The 15,260-nt window shown below is 29.9% G+C and overlaps 2 protein-coding genes across 4 annotated transcripts; one reads left to right on the forward strand and one right to left on the reverse strand.

Annotated features, from left to right (window-relative positions):
* Positions 1 to 4,491: 4,491 nt before the first annotated feature.
* LOC106759243 (AT-hook motif nuclear-localized protein 9) lies at positions 4,492 to 10,434 on the forward strand. Of its 3 annotated transcripts, none has more exons than XM_014642319.2 (6): positions 4,492 to 4,973; positions 5,820 to 6,322; positions 7,643 to 7,710; positions 8,103 to 8,234; positions 9,435 to 9,596; positions 9,933 to 10,434. In XM_014642319.2, the coding sequence occupies exons 2-6, from the start codon at positions 5,902 to 5,904 to the stop codon at positions 10,173 to 10,175; spliced, it is 1,026 nt and encodes a 341-aa protein (XP_014497805.1). In that variant the 5' UTR covers positions 4,492 to 4,973; positions 5,820 to 5,901; the 3' UTR covers positions 10,176 to 10,434. The 3 variants fall into 3 exon arrangements, with proteins under 3 accessions (XP_014497805.1, XP_014497806.1, XP_014497807.1); XM_014642320.2 differs by having other exon boundaries at positions 4,492 to 4,862; XM_014642321.2 differs by lacking the exon at positions 4,492 to 4,973 and adding an exon at positions 4,997 to 5,091.
* Positions 10,435 to 10,608: 174 nt separating this feature from the next.
* On the reverse strand, positions 10,609 to 11,900 carry LOC106758388 (putative ripening-related protein 1). Its single transcript, XM_014641317.2, has one exon. The coding sequence runs from the start codon at positions 11,745 to 11,747 to the stop codon at positions 11,073 to 11,075; it is 675 nt and encodes a 224-aa protein (XP_014496803.2). The 5' UTR covers positions 11,748 to 11,900; the 3' UTR covers positions 10,609 to 11,072.
* Positions 11,901 to 15,260: the final 3,360 nt, after the last annotated feature.

The raw sequence follows: 15,260 nt of genomic DNA on the forward strand, positions 1-15,260 counted from the left end.
GGTGATTTAGACGATGACGTGGAATGTGATTGGGATATGAGGTGTTAGAAAAAAAGAAATAGGATGGTAAGGAAGTAAAAGTGTCTTAGGTTAGTAAACTCTTTAGAAGCAAGGGTAAAAGTGAAAAATTGAAGGATATGATTTTAAAATAGATAAATATAGGTGGTAAATAGTAATATGAAACTATATTTTTAAATTTTTAATTGATTAATCAATCTTTTTATTTTGTTTTTTTATTTATTATTTTTATTGTTGAAATTTTCTCAGAAAAATTCTAATTTATGTTTTTTTTTTCTAAAATTTAAATTTTACTATCGTTTTTATTTACCTATTTTAATTTTTTTGAAATAAAATTATTTTATCCAAAACAATTAGGTGTTAACACATAAACAAAACAAAAACATGTATAAAAGAAAAAATAAGAAAGCGACCTATCTACTACAAACATAAAACACCATGTAGTTCCATGGTATAGAGAGATTGAATCAAACAAAAAACTAAACCTAGAACAAACCTTAATAAAGTTGTGGAGCTTTTTGTAACATGATCATTCCCACTTATCAATAAAGAGTTGAAATGAATTGTTTTCCTAAAATATATAAGATTTTTTATTCTGTTTTATAGAATTACAGATTTGCAAATATTCCATATTTAAAAAAAAAAGAAAATAAAGAAAATAATATAAAAAGTCCTATATAATTTTTTAAAATTAAATTTAAATATCTTATAAATACGACCATTTACATGAAGTATAACAATTACAAAAATAAAGAAAAAACCAATAATTTACTATTTATCATAAATAAATAACAAAATATACCATAACAAAAAGAAATATTAAATTGAATAAATTTATACTTATAAATATACAATATTAATAAAATACTAAATAAAAATATTTAATTATATACAAACTCAAATATCTAACGCACTCCATATTTTCTTATATTGGGTCGGAGAATAACTCTTATTATTGCTTGTCTCACATTAAAATCTAAACATTATTATTTATTTATGTAAAGAATGTGTGCTTTTTTTTTTTTTATTTTAATTCTTTCTCTTTATAAACATATACAAGGTAGAATCATATCCATTTATTAGTCATTTTTGAATTTGAAAAACAAATACAATTCTTTTACATAATCCTAATTCCTTTCTCATAAAAAATTGAAGTAAAAGGAATCATTCTCCATTCAACCATAAACATAATGTCTTCACATTTATTATGCACCATTTACGGAAATCACATTTATGTCACTATTTCTCTTCTTTGACTTTTACCAAAAAGTTTCTAACTCCACCGACTAATTAAGACTTTTTCCTCATCACTTATTTACCAGTAATTTGGTAGGTATGAAAAAAATTAAATAAAAAGTTGGTGTGTGAGAGCTTCCAATAATTCTGTTTTTTTTTTTTTTTTTTTTTTTAAATGGATCACCTCTAAGTTCATAAGAGGTTTGTAACTTCCTATAAAATTATAAAAATTATTTAAAAATTCAAATATATAACACAAATTACTTGATAGAAATATTCAATATACTAAAGTTAATTAAGAGTGCACATTATTAACGAATAAAACTAATCGAAATCTTACAATCATTAGGACTCCAGCATTTTACCTTTCTAATTATAAAAACTTTTACTAAAAGAGTTCACTCACCCACAAACACTCACTAAAATTTGAAAAGTTTTTTAACAAAATTGATTCTTTGTTGGTTGTCACATTAAGAAAATAATTACATTTTTGAGGATTTGGATAGCATAGTTAGAGAAATATAAAATTATAAAATGAAAACCTTGTCATGGCCAAGAGTGATAAAATAAGATCCTTAAGTACTACTAATAAGGACAACATTAGATTATGCTAAGAGACAAGTTCATCCAATGCAATGTAAACACATTTAAAGATGTGTTTCTAAGTTGTAATGTTATTATATTAGAAATCAATAAGTATAACTATATCCCTAAAATATATTATATATGTCGCAACTTCTATGAATATGGACAATGACTTCATATACTTGCCATAGTAGTAAAAAGAAAAGAAAAAGAAGTTAAGAAGTACTAATAAAGACAACTTTAGATTTGTTCGTGGATCCAATGCAATATAAAAACATTAAAGATGTCTTTGGAAGTTTGAGAAATATTATATTATATAATTGAGAATTCAAGTAATTCCATATTTGGACGACCCAGGAATCTAGTGTGTATAATCATCCACCTGGGTCAAATCAATAATTTTTTTTAATTATATCTTCACTTTTTAGTGGTGATTGAGATCTTATTATTATTATTATTATTATTATTTATATTTTCTTTTAATTGAACCCAGGAAAAGGGTATATACAGTGAGGCCAAATTATGGTCCAATCTTATAATACACAATATCTTTTATATAATTTTACTTTTTGAGTTCTTGAAAGATAGTAACATCATAGTCCTATTCGAACATATCACAAACAAATTTCAATTTCATATATTTAACTTTTTTTTATATATATATATATATATATATATATATATATATATATATATATATATAATATCAATTTCTATTTAATCGAGTGACTACATTTGCATTCAAAATCGGTCTGTAATATTCAAGAAAGTATAAATATTGTTAGAATATATTTTAATCATAACTCTAATACTATATTAAAAAGTGAAGTTAAAGTTTAACTCAATTTCATAAAACTGTCTTGTAAAGTAAGATTTACACTTCACTTTCACTTATATATTATAAATTGAACTTATCTTTAATACAAACTCATCTATTTATTTAACGAAGAATTTTGTATGAAAAACTGTTCGATGGACATTAATAGTATAATGAAAATGATTAGTTTCTTATTTGACATACTAAGCAAAGTTGATAATAGATACAAAAAATACTATAGTGATACGACAATATATAATGTTTTATGAAATAAGATCCATTCAGCCTGTACAAAATGTTTAATTAAAGAAAACCCTAAATAAACTTAATTATCTTAGATAAAATTTTATGATTAAACATGATGGAATTACAAGACTAATGCAACAATTTATATTGAATGAAAAGGATAATTTTATTAATTTGTAATCTAATCTTTTATATATATATATATATATATATATATATATATATATATATATATATATATATATATATTTTGATATGAATCATTATTTTAGATCGATTAGGCAAATTACGGATTGTTATCAAATCTAATGTAGTATATGGTATAATTATTATTTTTCTTTATAATAATTAAAAGTTTTATATCGATTAAAATATATAAATGATGTAAATTTTTTAAATTAATTTTATAAGATTGAGTTAGATTTAAATTTAATTTCTAAATAATAATGATAAGTGGGATATTTTTTTTTAAAGAAAAGTTGATGATATAAAATAATGTGATGATGTGTATGGCCCTTTGGTGATGGAATATGGAGAGATTTTGTGTGATGGAGGGAGGGTTTGGAAGAGGTGGGTGAAGAGTTATGGTTCTTTTTGAGAGATATTTTAGGGTGCATGGGCCATTGCCATAATATGGAAAAGAAAAGAGAGAGAGAGTATGTGTGAAATGCAAGAACACAAAGTCAGCCATGTTCCTTCCTTCTGCTTGTGGACCAAACCCGTTTTCAGTCAGCTCACACCTTTCTCTGTCACTCACTGTCCCACATCTCTCACGCGCTCTAACTCTTGCATAAATTATTATCATTTTTATTTAATTTTAATTCATGATCAAAAATATATTTCAATTTACTGTTTCTATTTATATAGAAATAAATTTACAAATATTTTTTCTGTTATTCTCCAGGCAAACTGTTTGAGTTAGTTGACCCTATTACTGAATTCTAAATAATGAAGTTACTTATAGTCAATAACAAAGAACGAAGATACGTAGAACTAATTATGAATTGATTAAACTTTATATAATTATGACATATATATAATAGTATATATTTTATAACTATTATCTTTCCCAATAATTAATATATGGTATAAGAACTCGAATGATGAAGAAAAAAATAGTAGTAGGTGGAGAAAACTTGATTATTTTATCCTAAGTAATGGTAAACTATTTTTGGAGTTTTATGATGAATTTAAAAAATAAAAGAAAAACTTAAAACTGAATTGATATGAGTGTTCAATAATGTAGAGAGAGAAAGAATATAGATTCTGGAAAGTTTGATAGATATTTTCCATGATATTGAGGCGAAGGCAGTAGGCAACAGGGAGGATCTCAGTGGGGAGTGATGCAGCAGATCATTTAAGCTGGGCGCGTGAATAGAGATAGACACTCTTTTCTCTTACAATCCCTATGGTCCCAAACTTCCCCACCACTGTCCCTATTTAAATCTCAAATCTTTACTAATTTTTATTTTTATTTTCAAAATAAATAAATAAACTCTTTTATTATTTCAAAATAAATAAAAAATATATTTCATTGTTATCCAAAACAAGAGCTGCTTTTTCTGCTCATCTTTGTTTGCTTCTCAACCCCTTTCTTAAATCTCAGAACCATCACTCACACAAACACACAGCATCGTCATCATCATATCACAACTCAAACAGGAGAGAGAAAGTGAAAAAAAGAAACTTTTTTTTAGAGAGAGAAAGAGAGGGTAGCCCTAGAAAAATATGCAACCAGATAAGGACTTTTGCAGCTGAGACACTGCAGAAGAGTTAGAGAGAGAGAGAGACATAGTTTACTTTTCCTTTTCAATTTTCAAGATTTATTTTTTATTTGTTTTAAGTTTTTTTTTTTTTTTCATTGTTGATAAGTATTTTGCTTCATTGCACTGACACCCTGGTTCTCTCACCTCTTTTTTTCTCTGTGCAACTCTGCCACCACACTCTTCATTTCCCAAGAGTAAGAAAAAAACTGTAGAACTTTTTTCTTTTGATTCAATTACTAGCTTCCATTTCCTCACAGGTGGAACTGTGAATGTGCACCACAGCTTTTTGATCCTGTTGTTAAAATGTTAGTATGATTCCTTTTCCCTTTTCTTTGTATCTGCACGTTGAAACCCATGTTACATTCTCTCTCTTGTGTATCTGGGGCGTTGATTCTGTCCTTGTTTTAAACCCAATTCTCCAAAGTTTGTAATTTTTCCCATAGCAAAACCGTTGTGGTTGATAATTTACTCCTTTTTCTGTGATTTTGGGCTCCCTTTGGTGTGATATTGCATTTTCTGCTCTGTTTACGAACTGTGTTTGGAAGCTTTTTTATTGCATTGGCCTTAGAGTAATTCTTTCATTTTGTTATTTTTTTCCACTTGTTTTTTCTGGGTGTTGGTACTTTAGTTGCTTGGTTTTAAAGATTTATGATGGATGTTGGTTAGAGTGGATCTTTTTTCATGTTCTTCTGCTCCTGTATCTTGAACATGAAGCCTTTTTTGTTGTTTCTTATAGTTTGGTAAGCTGTAAGTAGTTTCTTTTATTTTTTTTGTCTTCTCTTGGACATGTTCATATTGCTGTTAGAGAGTAGTTCTCTTGTTTGTGTTTATGCCTTCTTGGCTTTCCATCTTTTCCCGTGATCTATCTTCTACTCTATGCTTTGTCTTGTACATGTATGGATGCATTTATGTATTTTATAGAATGATGCCATCAATGATAAATTTTATCTGCTGGAAACTTCACTATTTTAATATTGAGGAGTTAGTTTTGTTCTTCTCAAGCTACAGTTACTTACAGCTAATGTAATTTAAGAAATTTTGTTGACTCTCTTGTTGGTCATTGCTAATTGGATTTCATACTTTTTATGGTATTCTGATGTGATGGTGTTTTCTTCCTCCAAAATTTGTCACTACACTCCATTTGGGAACAGAGCTAGGTGATAATTTTCGGTGTATTGAATATTGGTGTGAAAGTTTCTGGTGAAAGATTCTGAAGGCAATTGAAGTAAATGCATGGATCGTGGGGACCAAATGGCGTTATCCGGGTCTTACTATATGCAGCAAAGGGGAATTCCTGGATCTGGAGCACAACCCGAGTTGCATATGTCACCTAATATTCGACCACTCTCCAATCCAAATCTACCATTTCAATCCAGCATTGGTGGTGGTTCCATTGGATCCACATTGCCATTAGAGTCTTCTTCAATTTCAGCTCACGGAGTCAATATGGGAGCTCCTCCTGGGGCACCTCCAGGGGAGCCTGTTAAAAGGAAGAGAGGAAGGCCTAGGAAATATGGCACTGATGGAACTGTGTCATTGGCATTGACTCCAACTCCAACATCATCTGGTCACCCTGGAGCCTTGGGACAGAGCCAGAAACGTGGCAGAGGCCGACCACCTGGTACTGGGAAAAAACAGCAGTTGGCTTCTCTTGGTAAATCTCTATTGCAATGCAACTCTTTCAGAATTTCCTGTTCTTACTGATCATACTTATTTGAAGCTGAAAGTTTTATGAGTTACGAATTTTGCAAATCCTTCTCTAAGTGTTATTTGGTTGAAATTCGTTTTTATCTGAATATTTGTTTATTCATTTGGTATGTTTACATGATATTATCATCCGATTACCTGGACGAACAATGGCAGAGTGGCTTTAAATCCCAACATAGTATGCTATTATTAATTTCCATATTTTTTTTCTGATCCTCAAGAGAAAGATGCATCTTCTATTAATTTCTTTCCACTATTTTTGTAGAATTGTTACAGAAAACAAATGTGTTTTGTTTAGCTTATGCTAGAGAATTACTTATTTTTCCAGGTTCCAATTGGTTTTCGGTTAAAAAATTATCATTTCCACATGAATAATCTTTCCAAATCATGCACTGCAACCTTATTCAGTAATCACCGCATCAGATTGTTATAATTAAGCTATTTGAAAATAAATTCACCACATTCACAAATTAAAAGTTTCTAACCAAGTACACATACAAGTTTGGTTGCATGTGAGATAAATGATCTGAATTGTACGTTACAATAATTACAGTATATAAAAGGTTGAGCATGGGATACAATACAAGCTCATAAAACTGTAGCTTGTATTGATAAGATTTTTAAGAGGGCTAATATGCGCCTTACATAAAAGATAAGATTTTGAGGAGCGGTCTGGTTTGAAAAAAAAATGTTTATGTTTCCATTTTTTAATTTTACTTTTATTTACGACAATGTGACTATTTTTCTATATTTTCGAAGGTTTTGCATAGAAAACAGTGAAAAAATAAAAGTTGTTTTTACTATTTCTTGTACAAATTTTGAAAGCAGAAAATAAAATGAAAACAATGTGACAATTTTGTAATTAAAAGTGAAAACAAGAAAATTAAAACAGAAAATATTTTCCCAAAACAAAAAGGCCATTGGATTTCTATCTCCTTCTACTGTTTTGATTAAGTATGGGAAGTTGGATTCTTTAGTAGTATGTATAGTTCATATTCCTTATATAGATTGTATTTCTTTTGTTGTAAGGCCTTGTTCCCACTTGTGGGGTACTGGGTGGCTCCCTAATGGATTCTGAAATTAAAGCTTATCTAATTCTAACCAGAAGCGAGTTAGAGTTTAATAATATTTGGTGGAACTTTCATATAGTTAGAATAATGGTGTTCATAAGTTTGCTTTGTTCTCCAGTTGCATCCTTTAATCTTGTGAGAGTCTAATGCATTTATATACCTTTGTTTTTGATGTTTCGAGCTGTTACTGTTGCCAGGTGAATTGATGTCTGGTTCAGCTGGGATGGGATTCACTCCTCATATCATCAACATTGCAAGTGGAGAAGTATGTGTATATTTTTTTTTTATAAATTTGAATAAAAGATAAATCTCTTTTTTTTTTTTTGTATTTAGACGAAAATTTATCTGTGATTTTTGTCGGTATTTTTGTTCTCTGATTTAGGTTAAACTATTTATGCATGTGCTTAATTATTTATGCAACCAAGGTTTGGCATCTTTGGCCCAAGAAAGGTGGCACTTTGTACTATTTGTCTCTCAAAATAATGATAACTTCACTGTTAAATACTAAACAGCCACTCATGTTTTTGTACTGTTTTTCTCTTAAAAGGAAAAGTAGAGTTAGTAATGCCAAAACCATGTTGGTTGACTTTGTGCCATATCTTCTTGTATTTATGTAAATATTAATAAATTAATCTTTCAAAATTGTCTCTCGTGTAGGACATTGCAACAAAAATCATGGCATTTTCTCAGCAGGGACCTCGAGCTGTTTGTATTTTGTCAGCCAATGGCGCGGTGTCAACTGTCACACTTCGACAGCCATCAACTTCAGGCGGCACTGTCACATACGAGGTTTGGCATTTTCTGTGTCATGTATATGTTGAAGAAGATGCAGATAGTGCATGTTTGGAACCTCAACCTAGATTTAGTAAAACGATTTTTTTTTTTCTTCTTGAAAAACAAACCATTTTTATAAATCTGAAAATTCGTCTCATAAAGAATATATAAAATGTTTCTTGAGAATATAAAGCTTCATACATATTCTTTTCTTATCTAGAAAGCTGTTTTTTAGATGTATTCAAAGGAAATTAATTATGTTAACTAATTTTTAGTAAACCTACCAACTAAAACTATTGTTATAATCGACTGTACACATGATTGATTATTAAAATAATCTACTTTTGCAACTGTCCTCTTTACAATATTATAGGTTCATATGGAACTGTGATCACATAAAGACACGTGTCTACATTTATGCATGCGGCCATGCATAACAATGCACGAAATTAAATGGCAATCCTTTATGAAATACTATGATTGATTGATTAAAAATTTGCGTTTATAATGTTAGACTAAAGTCTTAGAACATTTTTCGTGCATGCAAAGAAAAAATTGATTGAAACAGAATTTGTAAACTTGAAGCATGATGTTTATTGGACAAATAATTCATAAATAAATACATTAGAATGTATTTCCATTCAGGCATGTATACAAAATGGCTTAATGGTACCAACAAACTTCAATCGCTTGGACTATTGAAACAAAAGAATCTTTTGCATTGAATCTTTTTGACCTTCTGAGTTACCAAGCCTTGTTTGGTTGGTGGGAACTTAATTCCAAGGATCTTTTTGACCTTCTGAGTCACCATGACTTTTTTGGTTGGTGGGAATTAATTCCAAGGGAGAAAATGCAGGCTTCAAACAGGGCCGACCTAACATTTATTTATGCCTGAACAAACTTTAAGATAGAACTTTTTTAAGCCTAAAAAATTCTATTACAATTAATATAATTTTATTTAACATTTATCTGTCAAACATTTCCAAATGCAATTAAGGCAATCAATTTCATTTAACTTTTAGTTTTTAATCTTAATCAGAAGCTGCATGCTTTTTATCCAGAATTTGTAGTGAAGATCATAGATTCAAACCTTTGTATCAATGAGTATAATGTTTATTTTGCTTATGTTTTTATCCTTTACCAAGTCATAACACTATATGATAATGTTTATCTCCGTATTTATATTTGATTGCTGGTGGACTTTTGATTTGGTAGGGGCGCTTCGAGATAGTGTGCCTTTCAGGCTCTTATTTGGTCACTGATAGTGGTGGCTCACGCAATCGAACTGGTGGACTGAGTGTGTCCCTTGCTAGTCCTGATGGTCGTGTCATTGGTGGAGGAGTTGGTGGAGTTCTTATTGCATCAAGTCCTGTTCAGGTAACACCATTTTTAGTGTTGCCATCAAATCTTATTAATGATGATATCTTGAATTAACATCTCTGATTCCCACATGTTAAAAATGAAAACTTTCCAGCTACTGGTGTTGAAAGTTATGGACCCATTTGTCACAAATTTGTTTTGTAAAGGAAATCACTTTCAAGAGTTTTTCATGTGTTTGTTTCAAGCTTTCAAACTAATCAAAAGCTATTCTGAGTAGCTTCTCGTAAAATCAGCTGCTTCTTTCAAGTGTGTTTTTTTATAATTGCAAACAAACATGAAAAGCTAGATTATTCAGATCAGGATCATATCAGACTGAATTAGTGATGGCTATAGGTGGTAGTTGGGAGTTTTCAATGGGGTGGATCAAAGACAAAGAACAAGAAGAAGGAAAGCGCGGAAGTTGCAGAAGTTGCTGTGGAATCAGATCATCAGGGAGTTCATAATCCAGTGGCACTGAACAGCATCTCACCAAATCAAAATCTTTCTCCAAACCCTTCATCTTTGAGTCCTTGGTCTCAATCACGACCGTTGGATATGCGTAATTCCCATGTGGACATTGACTTGATGCGTGGGTGACATTTCATTCAATACACACTAGTGCTGTGTATATATATTTCAGATTCATGTTCACTCATCTAATTTTGTTGTAGTAGTAATGACAGAGTGGGAAGTACCAACAACAGAGTAGAGCCAGCTGACTTTTGCAATTGATAAATCTCACCTATCCCTACACCCATGATTATTGACTTGGGGTTGTACTCATATTTTTGTAGCTGTGAGGAATTTAAATTTGAAGATTGTATGTTCTTGATTGGTAATGATACAATTTATGTCCTATTTGGAAAAATAATTGACATTGGGGTAGATGTTTTATGTTGTTTAGGGGCATCGATTGTGACACAATATCTATCATGTGATTTTTGTCGTAGAACCGTCTTCTAGAAGGAAGTGACAAGGGGAACAAGGAGATTTGGTGCTGAGAATGCATGATCTGAAAGCGTTTTGTTTGGTAATGTTGTGGGGTAGTGAGATCGTAGATTATCTTGTAGCTGAACACATGCACTGTACACTCCATGATCAACCAGCATCCTTAGTCCAACCATACGTAAAATATAGTGGAAATCAAAGGATGAAAGGTAAGAAAGGAAAATAGAAGGATGTTGTGATCATGGTTTCCTTTCTGGTTATTGGGAATACCCCTTTTGGAAAATCAGGCCAAACTGGTTAATTGGTCAAGTGTTTGGAAAATCAGAGAAATATAGATAAAAGTTGGTCGAAAATTCTCCACATATGTATACATATATATGTAACTTAAAAATATTTTTTAACTTAAAACTAGGTTGTAGCACTTGAACTCCAACTATTATTTTTATATTTGTATTGATTGTGAATGAGAAAACAAAAGATTCAGTATTTCCAGACAGCTTACAACATAGAAACATAGACATTCACTTAAACATTAAACTTATAATATCAAGCATCAGACCATGTAATGTCAAGGCCACCCCATTCATTTGGGGGCACTCCCAATGCTTTCCAGACAGCCCTAGAAGCATCGACAATGTTGTTGGGACATGGAGGTTGATAGTCATGGTCTGCATCACATCCCTCAGTCGAGTCACACTCATCAACCACCATGGCCACCACACTTCTTCCATTCGCAGTGATGGTGATGTTGTGGAGGCACCTGCTTCTGTGGTTGAACCAGCCTGTAGACAGTGCGACCACAGGTGTGTCATCAGAATGGTATTGGTTGTCACATTCTGAAGGGCCACCACCATCTCCACCCTTCTGAAAACTGTTGAGAGTGAGGTAGGCCTTGGTGTGGCTGGACATAGGTGGTGAACATTCATATGTGGTGTAAAGTTTGCCTTCTATGCAGCAGTCTGAATCATTCTCTTGGTTGCATTGTCCTGGAGGTGCTTTCTTTCCTCTGATTCTCCCACTTGGCCGACACTTTTGAGCCTCNGACTCAATACAACTTGTTAAGATGAGAGTAGCTAATAAAATGAAGGATGCGTTTGAGCAAAACCTCTTCATTCTATCCATGAACTTCTCTGTTTCTACTATTTCTTCTTTTTTGAGTGTTTGATGCTTGAATGTGAAGATTTTACTTTGTATATATAGAGGTATCTTGATCAGGTACATGTTTTTGCTTCCAAATATAGGGTCAAGCAATGATTTATATATTGTCTTGTGTTATCAAAATGACAAGCAGAGATTAAAATAACGTTTGATTTGATCTGGAACATATATTTGTCCTTGTTATATCTCTGCTTGTTGCATATTATTTGGATGCTAACACGTGAAACATTGTTGCCGTAGTTTAGGAAACTTGTTTTTTGATTTTGAATAGTGCCAAAAAGTTAGTCTAAATTAATAATAGAATAAACACTTGCATGGCCATGGACGTTAATCCATATAAAAATGACCAAACCTCTGTTTATTACGAATGTCTCCACGTTAATGCTCTCCTTTTCTTTCTTTTCTCTACCTAGACTAAAGCTACAAATCCCGTTACAATGGGTTGGACCCTTTCAATCTTCTGTAGAGTCACGTAAATATATAAGGACCAATATATTTTTTTTGTTAATTCAAAATTACAATTACAAATATTTTTTTTTGGGTAGTGTACATACATTTTCTTTAGGGGGATGATCCCTTCACCACCACCACTTACTCCTTCCACCTCCTCATTTTTGTTTTATCTATTCCTTCACGTTTTTATTTCTGTTTTATTCTTAAGTACAATTTTACATTTAGGATTAATATTTTTTAACTTCTATCCACTCCAATTTCCTACATGAATCCGATGGTCTGATTTATTTTTAACCAACAAGCATTTGTTATTTACAGCTATGTTATTTATTTCTCTCTTCGATCTCAACACCCAAACAATACAACCATTTTAATGGTGGATTCATGTTTCTATGTTTCATTTTCTTTTGTCTCTCCTTGTTTTTTATGCTTCTTTCCATTGTTGTATCTTATGAACTTTCTAATTGTTTACCTTACCACACCAACATCCGAAGATTTAAGCAATCTCACATAAAAAAAATGTCGATACATGAGGAAGAAATATATGTTACAATGTGTTAGAAAAAATATCGTGGAGGATAATTAATTTTATAAAAAGGTTGAAACATTTTATATAATCATTTAAATAAAAAAAATTAAAATATTGAAATTTTAAAACTTTAAGACAGGAATTTGACCATTTAAATTTAGAAAATTTTAAATTATAATTAAATAGTAAGAATTTTAAACTTTTGAAATTTTTTTAACTAATTTATGTATACATTTTTCATTTTTTTATCCATGTTAATCAAATTATCACACCACTGCACCACGAAACTAAACGAATATGAAGACAGAAATATGGAGAAGAACCAAACGGATATGGAAGAAAAGTAAGAGTTGAGTGGAAATCTGGAAAGAGAGAAAGCGAGACTTGCGAGAGTAAGAGGTTGTGCGAGTGAAAATGAATAAATAAAAATAGGGAAGAATTAAGGATTTCAGAATAAAGTAAATAAATAAGATTAAAAGTAAAAAGGACTACTTTTGTAATTAAAAAACTTTTGTAAAGGGTAGGGGAGATGGAGGGAGAAGTGGTGGTGGTGGAGGAGGGGACAAAACCCTTTTCTTTAAGGCTATTCAATTTATTTAAAAAGGTAGACATATGTTTTTTTTCTTACTTTTATATTTTTGATCAAATAAATAATAAAACATTCAGTAGAAAATTTAAAAAAGTTAACTTAAGTCTAATTTAATTTCACACAACCTATTAGACAATGTTTTTATCTATTTATATTCTATAAACATACTAATTATAAACATATTAATATTGAAAAATGAGTCTTTTAAGTTTAATTCAATTTTAAAAAACATGATATTTGCATATGTTTATATACGATAAATTAATTTTATTTTTATTTGGAATCTCTAATAGGAAAATAAATTTTTATTTTCTAATTTTATCTTTTTAGGTTTTTTAGTAGTTAAAACTTTTCTCATTTTTGTAATGTTTTCAAGTAATGATATAGTTTTATCAATATCTTTTTTTATGGAAGAAGATGAGAATCTATTAAAATATTATTATATTATTATCTTGTGGAAGAAGTTAGGAATTACTTTGGTAGGTGAAAATAATTATTTGGATTCTCTTTCAAACTACGACTTAAAGAATTGAGGTGAAACTTGTGTTGTTTGATTCATTCATTGCTTGCAAACTCTATAAAAGTTTAAATAGATGGCCATGCATGGTTATAGCTAAACCACGTATACATATTCAACAATCATTCATTGACTCTACCGACCCTCATTTTTTTTATCAAGGTTCTTTTTTACACTATTATTTAACATATTTTTTAATCTCACATTTTTACACTACAAGTTTACGTTCATTGTGGTAATCCATGCTATGCATAGATGAATTTCATATTACTAATATATGAACTTAGGTCTAAATGATATTCTATACTACGGAGACTTTTCCTCTTTTTATATTTTTGAGACTCTTCATTAAACATTATGTCTGGGTGTAAAATAATATTATAATTTGAATCATAAATACAGTAAATTACAAGTTAGAATTATATTGCTAAATTAGAGAGTTACATAGATGTGTTAAATGGATTCTAGCATGAGTTAATCTGGTTCACAAGTTTAAGTTGGATTGAATTGGTTAAATTTAATTCTTTTGAGTGTGAATTAAATTGCATCCAACTTTTCTAAAGTTAAAAGAGATTAAGTTGGGTTGAAGGTGGGTTAATCTAAAATCCACCAATATCAACCCTTTATTAATTTTTTATAATTTTTTTCAGAAGTTTTTTTTTTTTTTTAATTATTTACTACTTCTAATTATATATTTTGAAAGTTTGTTCATTTTAAATATTAGAATTTTACTGATTTTTGAATAGTTTAAATGTTTGATTTATTTATTTGTCAAATCATCTAGTTTAACAATTTAATTTTTAATTTTTATCTTTATAATAATATTTGATAAAATAGATTAAAACTTTGATTGTATTGTTATAAAATAATCAGTTGAGTTAATCGATCGATTTTGATTGTATTATAATAAATATAAATATATAAAATAAATATTTTTAAGTACATCAATATACTAACTTACTTATCTATGATGAGTTGAATTGAATTATAAAATTTCAATTCACCAAAAGCTTAGACTGGTTAAGTCAATTCATTTTTAACTCAATTCACAATGAATCAATTGGTATAAGCTAAATTGATTATCTTTAACATGCTAATGTTGCAAATATCATATCATCAAAAATAACGATAAATTAAAAAATGTAAATAAAAGAAAATTTTCACATTATAAACCGATTTTTGGATATTAAATTAAACTTAAAGTTCAGTTTTTTAAATCCCTCACAAAATTATATTGTATGGTCAATTATATTGTAGTTAGTTTGTATATTAACCTACCTAACATTGAAAGAGTTAGATCATATATGCTATGCTTGTATAATTCTTAAAGATAATTCCAATAATTTTTGTTTCTAAATTGAACATTTGTTATCTCTAAACTATAAAATGATTGTGTACGATAGGGTAACCGCACATATTGGAGTGATCGGTCACACCGGCAGTAGGATCGGTCATACCGGCAATATGATCGGGTTCCCTAGTGCGATA

The sequence above is a fragment of the Vigna radiata genome, chromosome 4 (genome assembly GCF_000741045.1).
Source record: "Vigna radiata var. radiata cultivar VC1973A chromosome 4, Vradiata_ver6, whole genome shotgun sequence".
Taxonomy (NCBI): Eukaryota; Viridiplantae; Streptophyta; class Magnoliopsida; order Fabales; family Fabaceae; genus Vigna; species Vigna radiata.

Excerpts from the sequence above, each read along its gene's own strand:
- LOC106759243 (XM_014642319.2), top strand. The coding sequence starts at position 5,902 with ATGGATCGTGGGGACCAAATGGCGTTATCCGGGTCTTACTATATGCAG. Across the intron at positions 6,323-7,642 it reads ACAGCAGTTGGCTTCTCTTG|GTGAATTGATGTCTGGTTCA; the intron begins GTAAATCTCTAT and ends TACTGTTGCCAG. Across the intron at positions 8,235-9,434 it reads GCGGCACTGTCACATACGAG|GGGCGCTTCGAGATAGTGTG; the intron begins GTTTGGCATTTT and ends TTGATTTGGTAG.